Source organism: Lepidochelys kempii, chromosome 2, assembly GCF_965140265.1.
Source record: "Lepidochelys kempii isolate rLepKem1 chromosome 2, rLepKem1.hap2, whole genome shotgun sequence".
In the NCBI taxonomy this organism is placed as follows: Eukaryota; Metazoa; Chordata; order Testudines; family Cheloniidae; genus Lepidochelys; species Lepidochelys kempii.
The window spans coordinates 257095949-257108158 of NC_133257.1; the positions used below are offsets into that span (position 1 = coordinate 257095949).

The following is a 12210-nucleotide window of genomic DNA, read 5'->3' on the forward strand; positions in this document are numbered from 1 at the left end:
GACAGTTGCTTTGCAGGTACTGCTTCAAATTTTCACCCCTCCCAATGCTTTTCTTAATGTTATTTATTTACTATCTCTGATAACCTATCAAAAAGTGATTTAAAAGACTGGTAGAACAATGGAGGGAATAGAATGCCTCATGTAGTGGGGGAGAGCCACTATATTTCAAGCTCTTGCTAATGCTACAGTATGACAACTAACAAAGAATGGGTACAAAATTGTTACAAATGTACTCAGCCCAGTCAGTTGGAAATTAATCCTAAAATCCAGGCCACCTCTTATCCCCACACCTGTTTTTTTCATATAACCTACATATCCCCTGCCAAATTTGAAATCTCTGTTCAATGAATGGAGGGCACTAGAGCTTCTCAAATAAAAGGTCTCCAGAATTTTTTAACATGGGCAAAACAAAAGGTTTTTTTCCCTAACCATTTTTTTTCAGAAATGGCTAAACTGTTACAGCTAAAATTTTCCAAAATTGATCAGTCTGAGGTAGACACCCAATATATAGGATTTCAGCCCAAAAGATTAATGTTTGGCAAAGTTATAAGCAGCTGGAACAGAATCTTATAATGAGATTTTTTCTCCTGCTGATAATAGCTCATCTTAATTAATTAGCCTCTTACAGTTTGTATGGCAATTTCCACCTTCTCTGTATGTGTATATATATATCTTCCTATTATATGTTCCATTCTATGCATCCGATGAAGTGGGCTGTGGCCCACGAAAGCTTATGCTCTAATAAATTTGTTAGTCTCTAAGGTGCCACAAGGCCTCCTTTTCTTTTTGCGGATACAGACTAACAAGGCTGCTACTCTGAATCTTATAATGAGATGTGTCAGGTAACCTTAATAATAGGTGACACTAGCAGACCCATCTATAATTATGTATAAAAACTAAATTAAAGGAATTTTAAGATGGCAAAGACAAGTACAGAAAAGTCTGGAAATGACAGAATTAATTTTGCTTGTACAATCTTTATTTGGCTCCCTTGGGCATGTGCCTGTGATAGTCTTTCCCAATATCACAGTCTATGGCAAAGTCAAGAAATAGAACTCAGCTCTCTTGTATCCAGGTCCAATGCCTTAAACACAAAAGAATGTCCTTTCTCCTTCTGTTACTCCTAGTTCATTCCCTGTCCATCCTGTGCACTGAATGAGGTAAGAGTCCTGTAGAATAAAAAGTCTGATCATGTAATTAAAGACTGTTTTATAACACATATTCACAAGATAGCCAAATTAAGGCTGCATAGGCAACATTAATTCTGGAATTTCCTAACTATAGCATCTAAAAGGCTCTATTAGCAACTTTAAATTTTTTACTCTTGACATTTTGATGACATTCTGATCTTTCACATCAACATATGCTTAGGTTTGAATTAAAAAATGATGAGAAATGACTTACCCTCCAGGACACTGGTAATGACACTGACTGCACTTGCTGCCCTTTGTCTTTGAAGTGGCTCATTAAAATAATCCACTGACAGACGAGGGGCCAAATACATCTTGCTCCCCTCATCACATAAAGGGCTCTGCTTAAAGAAGTAAACATGGTTAGTAAAATACCACAAAACAAAGTGAAGTATCAGGCAGTTGGGGTAGCTGTGGAGGTTAATATGAATGAAGACATGCAGTGAATAAATGGGTCTCTTCTGCAGGAAATAGCCATTTAGAATGAGATGTAAAATGAAGGCCCTAATCCATTGTGGCCATTCTAGTTCCCAGAGTATTTGCATTAAGTCTTCTGCACAAATTTCAGTTTGGTTAAAGAGATTCTGCCTTGCTACAATTCCTCTTTTATTGAGCCTTCTGAATTTCCTATCCTGAATTTATCTGTAGTGTTTCTGCACATCATGAAACACCTGGCATGTTGCACACATGTGCCCAAGCAGATAGTCTGTGCTATAATATTCTATTAATTTTGCTATCATGACCTCCCTCTCCTTCCCTCTCTTCATGGATTTGGGTTGGAATTATATAAAAATTTAATGGGTCTGTATGCTTTCAACCAGGGCTAGATAAATGCAATGACCACCCATAAGTCCTAACATTTTGCACATTTTTCCCACTCCCTATCTTCTCAACTCTTTTATCCTACAGAAGGATCAACAGGTTGCAGATCTCCCATTGTGCATATATGATTTTCTTTTTACAGCGCCAGCTCTCCTCAGCCTGTTTTATTGCTTCTTCCTATGTCCTGCATATTCATCTCATCCCCACTGGGAAAATTTTCACACACTCTCCAAAATTTCTGAAATCCCACATAAAACTTTTTCAAAGGATCTAAAATCTAACACACATCCATGTACAGTGCAGCTCTTTGCTTTAGTACAATGAGAGATTATTAAAAATGGTTATATTACAGGCAGACTACAATTTTCAAACCATTATAAATTCTCCAAACAAAAGTGGATTTCCATGGGGATACCAAGGATCACTTATTTTCACTAAGGAGCATTTTCATGCCAAGTTATATCTTTCTATTGCAAACCATTTCAGCACAAGAGCTGCTCAAAAAAGATCATAAAAATTATTTTTCATATTAAAATATAGCTGAACTCATTTTGCTCAAATTTTTCACCACTTGGAAGAGACCAGACCTAGAAACTTTCAGGTTCCTGAAAAGTAAGTTTGCAAAAGTTCCAAACAGGTGAAAAAAGCAGTTTAGAATGGAAATACTTCGACCACTTTTACAACACTTGTCAGTAGCATGAGAACTGTGTTAAACTCATGTGGCCACTTTTTCTGCTGGAGTAAGCAAATGCAGATCCATTTACATCAGTGAAGTTTTATCTTCTTATTCAAGTGATGAATTTGATCCACGATGCTCACACTGGTTCAGATTCTGTTCTCAACTCCACTGGAGTTACTCAAGATTTAAAATAGCATAGCAGAGAGCAGATTTTCCTCAATAGATCCTGCCCTACTGTGTTTTTGTGGATGTTCAATATGTTAAAGTACGTAAAGAAACCACAGAAAACCTTATGCTTCTGGAGGAAAACATAATATGAAGTACATGTTTTTAAAATTGCATTTTTCTTACCAAATCACCTATTCTAGGGTTTTCCATAACTGGGGGGAGCAATAACCCTTCAGGAGCAGATGGTTCTAGACTGTATGCCCTGGTGCTTCCTCCTCCCATTAATGAAACCACGCCATTGTAACCATCTGTGTTGTTGCACTTGCCATTCTGCATGTAGTTTGGAGAAGCAGGATAAGAACTATGGCTCATTTGACTTTGCACACTCAGTTGTCTTCCAGTCCGTGCAACCAACAGTGACCCACGCTGGATTTCATTTTCCCCAGCACTGCTGACCTCATCATAACCAAGATAAGCTTTGGAGCCAACGTCTTTGCCAGATATCTGGAAATTGAATATGCTTCCATGGCTGAGCCTGCGCTTCATTTGATTTGCACTGGCACCATAAGTAAGACCAAGAAGAGCCTAAAAGTCCCAAAAAAGGAAAAAGGCGGAAATGGCACATCAAGCAATACATTTCTTGGGAATGATAAAGAGTTTGAGTTCTCCCATCAACCATGGAAGATCCATAAGTCCCACTTTAGAATCATAGAATATCAGGGTTGGAAGGGAACTCAGGAGGTCATCTAGTCCAACCCCCTGCTCAAAGCAGGGCCAATACCCAATTTTTGCCCCAGATTCCTAAATGGCCCCTTCAAGGATTGAACTGACAACCCTGGGTTTAGCAGGCCATTGCTCAAACCACTGAGCTATTCCCCCCCCCCGAATTTAATATTCACGAGGCATATTTCTTAAAAAACTCTGCAGATTTCAGAAGTCACAGCACATATATGCATCATGGTATGTTTTATATAAGCGGACATGGAGAGGTTCCCTTTGTTATCAGCTAAGAATACCACAAGGATATGACTCTAACCATGCCTGTATCAATACATTGTATTGTAAAGGCTTCTACCAAGTACTTGAATCTGAAAAATTATTTATTTTGGGGAGGGAACAGCAAATTTCCAGTTTGAGCCTCCCTCAGAGAGCTCTCTCTCTCTTCCTCACTAAGGAGCAGCTAGGATTCCAAGTTTCTGCACCTTCATGGCCAAGTCTCCAAGGAGGTAAATATTTAGACACCTAAGAGCATAAGTGATTCCGAACAAAGACAGCCTTGTAATGGAGAAGCTGACCTGATTTGATAGTTCATGCTCCTTAAGCCCTAGTCCGTCTTAATGACACAAAATCAAACCAAGAATGGGACAAAGAAGGGAACTCAGAGGACTACAATCAAGAAGTGAGGGAGCTTCACTCAAGCCAGATAAAGCTATTTTGACACTGAAGGGTCAGGTACCCAAGACACGCCCCGTTAAACAAAACAGAACGAAGAACAAAGGAGTACCTGACCCCCCATCACTGCCACCTCCTTGGAAAGGTGAATGTGGCCCCTATCTCCCCCTCCTTCCCACAGGACAAGGAGAAAATTCAGATGGGCCTCCCCCATCTCTAACCCTCCCAGAGATACACCACCAGGATGGGGGCACCAGGAGTCCACTGCTTGCCGCCTTCATCCTCCCCCCTTAGGGGATCTACGAAAAGCAGGTAATATTTATTCCCCCCTCCAATCCCCAACTTTCTAGGAGGGTTAGAGAGAGGGAAGGTGTTTAAAGTTACTCAAAAAGGATTTAATTTAGATTTTAAATGACAGTTATTGAAATCCTATCAGCTGAAGCAGGAATCTCTGGTAATCCTTGTAACTTCATTTCACTAAATATTGATTTTATTTTTGCAAAAGACTGTTTATGGAATTTTAACTGAATTCTAGTTCCAATGCAGTTTTGTTTCACTTCCTAATATGGCAAGAAATGCTTTTTTTATTTATATTTTTAAATGTTCATGAAACTACTTCTCTTACAGAAAATTCTGCAATGAAGGGTGACACCTCACTTTCATTATACCTTCTCTTTCACACATAACTTTCTCAAAAGTTTAACTTTTGCATTATATGCTTCCTTCCCAACTCAAAAGAGATTTTTTTTTAAAGATTGAAAAAGTGGATGTTAGCTTTTATCTATAAATACAGCCTACTGTTTCTTAATGGGGTTGTATTTGTGTTTTTGAGCAATTCTTGAATTTACACAATGAATTACCGACTTTCGTTGATCGTCACTGGACTGTGATTCGTGTATTTTTTTATCTTCCCCATAATCTTCTGTCTCTAAGGACTTATTTTTCTTTCTCCTGTTGCTTCTATCTTTGACTTCTTTTGAAGGTAAAGGCGAGATTTCAAAAGAGCAAAGTGACATTGTATCATTTCCTTTATCAGCCAATGCCTAAAATTAAACAAACAAAACCATAGCTGATATTATCACTGCACAATTAGCATCTCAGTAAGGGAAAAGATTGCTGTGCTCTGTAATTCTTTCTTGTTAACAATTATCATTTCATATAGATGGTTAAATACCAACACTCCTTGCTTTTGGTGCAAGCTGATCACAGCAGAAATTAGGAAGGATTTCCCACTCCACATAGAGCACTGAACAAGAAGTTACATGCTGTGTTTATGTGCAAACAGGTACTAGTCCCTAGCAGAGACAAAATATAACAGTCTGGACCATTCATGTGGTTCAACTTCCATTTTTGTATACTCACTACATATTTGCTTACTGTAAAAATACTCAATTTTTAACCTGATTCTGCATAATCTATCCACTTCCCAATATGAGGGCTTAAACACTGAAAATCACAATTTGTGTTAAGTTTTCAGTGATATTTTTCTACAAGAATTCTGCTCTCCAGGTGCTTGATCCATTGAAGTCAACTAGAGTCTTTTCATTTACTCCAGTGGGCTTTGGATCTAACTCTAAAGCCGTCAAAGAACAAAATTTATTGTATATTTCAATACAATATTAAATATTTCAATACAAAAAAATATTGTATATTTCAATATATATTCAATCCAGCCTTCTCACAAGCATAGAACAGCACAGCAGAGGAATACAAAAAATGTTCATGTCTGTGGAAACTATAGATTGGTGGAATTTTAGACATACTTTATAATATCAATTTGCTTACAGTACCATGGACTAATGTTATGTTCTGCTGTTCACTCCTCACAGCTACAATTTACCAACCAATAAGGAAACATTCCTATTACTCTCGGCAGCAGTCTGATAATTTTAAATAAGATAGTAGTTGGCACCTCTTCTCATCAGTGACCACAGTGTCATTGTTAATACACACTCAAAGATAGGGAATGAATGATACATTTCACTATCAATATTATATACAGTTGGTGGAAACTGCCTAATTTTAACAAGGGAATAGTTCATGGACCTCTTGCTCTTTTTTTAACAGTTCCATGGCTTCCCGAAACTTCCTTTCCTTTGCCTCAGTTTCAGCAATAGTAGCTTTGTTCTGCTCTTCATATGCCATTGTTACTACAGCCAGGATCAAGTTGACCAGATAAAATGAGCCCAGAAAGATGACCAGCATAAAAAAGAGCATGTAGATCTTCCCAGAAGCTCTGAGAGTCTGTAAGCACAAAGTACACACTAAAGTAAGAAGTCTGAAATGACATTTCAAGTCTAATTAGATTAATTAATATTGAAAAGCACATTGAAGATGTAAAGCACTATATGAAAGTAGTAAACATTATTCTAATTTATTTTTTTAAAGCTTGGTCACATATCCATATTCCTGAATAAAATTCTTGGAAAGAACCTTAAAAGAACCCTGCCCTCTCCTTTGGGAGTTAAGCCATGGCGATAAGGCAAACCCACAGCTGGACCAAGGCTGGTCACTCAGGTATGACTCACCCCTCCAGAAGAGCCTGCAGTGACATACTTATCCTTGGACAGGGTCCAAGTCAGATGAGTCCAGGCACAGATATTTCACTCCAACTACCAAAGCTGTAAGTTCATCTGTCCAATAGCACCACTCAGCTAGGGACCCTCCTGCTGCCTTGCTGTGTTTCAGATTTCCTAGGCTTCCAGACTACAGTCGATCCTGTCCCTATTCCAGCCCCAGCTTTGCCCAAGCCTTGTTCCAGCCCACTCCCACCTTGTCTGTGTCCTATTCTGACCCTGCTCCAGCCCTGTTCCTGACCTCCTTCAGCCATGCACCCACCTCTTGATCCCCAGACCCTTGGACTGATTCCAGCCTTTCGCCGGCTTTCGGACTCTATGATCCTGATTTGGCTTTTCTATGGACTCTGGCCCCGGTTCTGACCCTGAGCCTTTCCCTGGACCCCAGTTTCAGCACTGCCCTCAGCCTGGTCCTGGCTGTCCATCCAACTTTGACACCTGGTATTTGTTCTTGGGCACTGCTCCAATCACGAGGCCTGACTGCCTAGAGCCCACAGTCTGACAATGGCTGTTCTGGCATCGAGGCCTGCTCCTATGAAAGTCAGTCATTGAGTCAGTTTTAATTGAGATTTGTCCAAATTTAATTTCAAGCCCAAATGGGAGAATGTTTGATGTCTAGGGTATCATTTTGGACCCGAGCACTTGATGCTGCCCAGACTAGACAGTCATCCAGATAAGGCAATATTAAATGCCTGTATGATGGAGATGGGCTGCTATCACTGACATGAATTTGGGAAAGATCCTCGGGGCAGATGAGAGACTGAAGAGAAGTACTGCATACTGGTCATGGTTGGTGCTTACCACAAATTGAAGATTCTTCCTGTGAAAAGGATGCATCACCATATGAAAGTATGTGTCTTGTAAATCAAGGGTAGCAGAGCAATCTCCGGAAAGGATAATAGAAGTGAGGGTAACCATCCTGAATCTGATTTTTTGGATGAAATAGTTAAGGTTTCTTAGATATAGAATGGAATGCAGACGCCCAGATTTCTCGAGGACCAGGAAGTACTGAGAATAGAAGCCTTTTCCTCTGTGCTGGTAATGAATTTCCTCTATCACTCCCAATTCTAGAAGGGACCACAGCTCTTGAAGTAACATGGTCTTGTGATAGGAGTCCTCAAAAATGGTTGGGGAAGGTGGGTTGGGAAAAGGGAGAGATGTAAATTGGATGACAGATTCCTCCTTCACTGTTCTGAGTACCCATTTGTCAAAGGTAATCAAGCACAGTAAAAGAGGGATAGGCATTGTCTGAAAGGAGGCAATATTATCAGTGCACTCTCTTCAAGTGAAGAATCAAAATGATTGCTTCAAGGATGCAGTCATCTGGTGAGAAGGGCCTGCCACAGTTGAAGATGGCTGGTGTCTTTGAGAAAATCTTGACCTTCTCTTAGGAGGTATATAGACTGGAGTCTGCCAAAGAGCCTTCTCTGGGTTTAGTAAACTTTGCTGATAGGAAGGGCGACCCTTCCTACAACAGGAGTCTATAAATTGTCCAGGAGAGTGAGCAGGTTCTCCTGCACAATCTCCACCTGGACCTCTACAGAGGTAGCCATGCTCCTCATGAGGTCCTGAAAAACACTGAAATCTTCTGGGTCATGTGGGGAGAGAAGTTGACTCCAGAGTCTAAGCTTCATCTGGCAAACATGAAGAAATGTGACGAGGGTAGAGGAACATCTGGTGACCCCTCCAATTATTCCCCCTCCTCCATAGAAGAAGGACTCCTGCACTATGGAAAGAGGAGACTTTCTCCTAGAAGGTGCATGAGATGGAGGTCTAGAATCTTTTGGAGCATCCAAAGGCCAAGGAGGAAAAGGCATGACCTGAGACATCTATGGTGAGGGACTCCAAGCTGAAACTCCCCTGTAGGGAATACAACCCTATTCTTTTGGCCTGGTATTTGAAGACCTGTAGGGTAATCTAAAAGATCTGGAGGAAGAAACAGAGTCCTCTCTCTCAGAGTCCAAAGAAGAAACAGAAACATCCTCAGGATAGGGAGGAGCAGTTCCAGTCAGAGTTCTAGGAGGTCTGGGTATTGGAGACAGATGAGGTTCAAAAGCAGGCAGAAAAACTTGTCAGTGCCAGTGGTGCCAGTAAATCCAGAGAGTGCATCAACAATGCCACATGCATCATCATTGTCAGTGGAGCCAGCATAGCTGCAGAATACATCAGCAGTGCTGGATGCATGGCTGGTGCTGGCGTAATCAGTGAGAGCATAAACAGAGCTGGCATGACTACAGAGGGCATCAAGGGAGTTAGCAGAGCTGAGATAGCCACAGTGTGCATTGATGGCATCTGTTGCATTGATGGGGCAAGCTGAGGATTCAGCTACACCAACGGGGTGTCAGGTAAGGAAAAGCCAAGGATGGTGCTGAAATAGACTAAACCAGTGGAGAGGAAGACGGATCCAGCATGGGGGAAGACATCGGTTTTGGAAGCCATAACAGAGCCAGAGTCAAGCGTGCTTCCTCAGACAGTACTGGGGAACGCTTAGATTTGTATGGTAAAGAAACAATATCAGAGGACTTATATGAGTTTTTGACAAAGTCAGAGTCTGGAATGCTTCAAATATGATAAAGAAGACAAAGCATGAGGTTTCTCACCCAACTTGTGCTTTGGGTGAGAAATGGCTGGAGGTGTACTGCAGGTTTAATCAGAATCCACTGTGTAACGGTCAGGGCCCAGTTCAGATGCACACTGCATTACCTCCTTTATGAGGTGAAACTTCAAACTACTGTTTGTTTTTTAGTCCTGGTGGGGAAGGAGTTACAAATGGAGCATTTGTCATTCACATGTCCCTCATCTAAACACCTAAACTGATGTGCCTATCCAAGACAGGAAAAACAGCCCTACACCTTGCACACTGATTAAATTCTGGGGAATTTTTATAAAAAATCTCCCAGGAACTTGTAAAACTACAATGACTAACTAACTGAACTATTAAACTATTAAGACACTAACTAACTATATATACTAAGACTCAGAAAGATGGTTAACTGAACCAAAGCAATGGGGAGCTCCAACTGTCACCTTGGGCAGTTAAAAGGAACTGAGAGAGAAACAGCAGTCACACCCTTTATGCCCCCCCTGATAGCATGAGGGGAGTAGGGGTTCATGTGCCACCTAATGGTATTACCGGCAAAAGTCTCTGACTTGAGGGCACTGGGCGCGCACACATCTATAGTGGCATGTAAATGTGCACAATCACTTGAAGGAGAACTTCTTTTTCTCTCTTTAAATTTTAAATACTTTATACATTTATCCAGTTAGGTTACTGCTTTACTTAGTACAGTAACTCCTCAGTTACCATTGTAGTTATGTTCCTGAAAAATGCTACTTTAAGCTAAATGATGTTAAGTGAATCCAATTTCCCCATAAGAATTAATGTAAATAGAGGGGGTTAAGGCTCCAGGGAAATTTTTTTTCGCCAGACAAAAGACTATATATATATATATATATATACACACACGTATACACAGTATAAGTTTTAAATAAACAATTTAATACTGTACACAGCAATGATGGTTGTGAAGCTTGGTTGAGATGGTGGAGTCAGAGGGTGGTAGAGGGTGGGATATTTCCCAGGGAATGCCTTACTGCTAAATGATGAACTAGCAATCAGCTGAGCCCTCAAGGGTTAACATGTTGTTAATGTAGCCTCACACTCTACAAGGCAGCACGAATGCAGGGAGGGGAGACAGCATGGCAGAGAGAGACAGAGACATACACCATGTGTGTGAGAGAGACACACACATTGCGCCTTAAAGTACGCTGACCCCACTCTAAGTACATTTCCTCTTTAAGTAGATTAGCAAGTTGCGAGAGCAGCTGCTGCCAGCAAGCTCCCTCCGTCCTAAACCCTGTGGTGCCCCCCCTCCTCTGTGGAGATAAGATACAGAAGCGGGGGGGGGGGACATCCTGACATTAGCACCCCTTTTCCCCTCCCCTGCACAGCAAGCAGGAGGCTCCCGGGAGCAGCTCCAAGGCAGATGGCAGGAGCAGCACATGGCAGTGGTGAGAGGGACAGCTTTACTGCCCAGCAATTGACAACCTGCTGGGCTGCTGCCGCACAGGGAACTTAGGGGAGCAGGGAGCTAATAGGGGAGCTGCTGGTCCACCCTAGTTCCAAGCCCCTACCAGCTAGCTCCGACAGGCTGCTCTTCCTGCAAGCAGTGGGCAAAGCAGGCGGCTGCCAAACAACGTTATAGGGGAGCACTGCGCAACTTTAAACGAGCATGTTCCCTAATTGATCAGCAATGTAACAACGAAACAACGTTAACCGGGATGACTTTAAGTGAGGAGTTACTGTATTTGAAATAAGTAAATCTTATACCTGTTGATAGAGACGCTCCCAGTAATCCTGTGTCATCAGGCGGAACAAGGAAAGAAATGCCCAGCCAAATGTATCAAAACTTGTGTAACCATAATCAGGATTTTCCCCGACTTTGAGACATATATATTTATCTGGACAGGTGCTACAGATGATAACAGAAAAGTGATGAAAGCTTAAAATGTGCAAATTTAAAGGGAAGCAGCTTCAATTCATGTGTAAGTTCAGGTTTCAGAGTAGCAGCCGTGTTAGTCTGTATTCACAAAAAGAAAATGAGTACTTGTGGCACCTTAGAGACTAACACATTTATTTGAGCATAAGCTTTCGTGAGCTACAGCTCACTTCATCGAATGCATAAAAGTGGAAAATGCAGTGAAGATATTTTTATACACACAGACCATGAAAAAATGGGTGTTTATCACTTTAAAAGGTTTTCTCCCCCCACCCCACTCTCCTGCTGGTAATAGCTTATCTAAAGTGATCACTCTCCTTACAATGTGTATGATAATCAAGGTGGGCCATTTCCAGCACAAATCCAGGTTTTCTCTCCCCCCACCCCACTCTCCTGCTGGTAATAGCTTATCTAAAGTAATCACTCTCCTTACAATGTGTATGAAATGGCCCACCTTGATTATCATACACATTGTAAGGAGAGTGATCACTTTAGATAAGCTATTACCAGCAGGAGAGTGGGGTGGGGGGAGAAAACCTTTTGAAGTGATAAACACCCATTTTTTCATGGTCTGTGTGTATAAAAACATCCTCACTGCATTTTCCACTTTTATGCATCCGATGAAGTGAGCTGTAGCTCACAAAAGCCTATGATCAAATAAATTAGTTAGTCTCTAAGGTGCCACAAGTACTCCTTTTCTTTTTGTGTAAGTTCAGAATATATTCAACTATATTGAAACTCAAATATAGGGACTCACTTCTTCTGTGAGACCTGCAAACAGTATCCCATGCTATGCAAATGTTCTCCAAAGCCCTGCGATAGTTTGGTGGGGAAGAGGGACACAGAGTGGAAGGGTAGAGACAGTAATACAAAAACAGATGCAC

General features: G+C 41.2%; 1 protein-coding gene across 2 annotated transcripts in view; it reads right to left on the reverse strand.

Annotated features, from left to right (window-relative positions):
- Window positions 1-12210, reverse strand: part of LOC140906084 (sodium channel protein type 5 subunit alpha-like) — a 90816-nt gene that overhangs the window by 62218 nt on the left and 16388 nt on the right. For both annotated transcript variants that reach the window (XM_073329592.1, XM_073329593.1), the window contains exons 8-12: window positions 11158-11299; window positions 6298-6495; window positions 5112-5294; window positions 3043-3444; window positions 1405-1534 (exon numbers count right to left, since the gene is read on the reverse strand). In XM_073329592.1, the coding sequence (XP_073185693.1) occupies window positions 1405-1534; window positions 3043-3444; window positions 5112-5294; window positions 6298-6495; window positions 11158-11299 (1055 nt within the window). The remainder of the gene's footprint in view (window positions 1-1404; window positions 1535-3042; window positions 3445-5111; window positions 5295-6297; window positions 6496-11157; window positions 11300-12210) is intronic.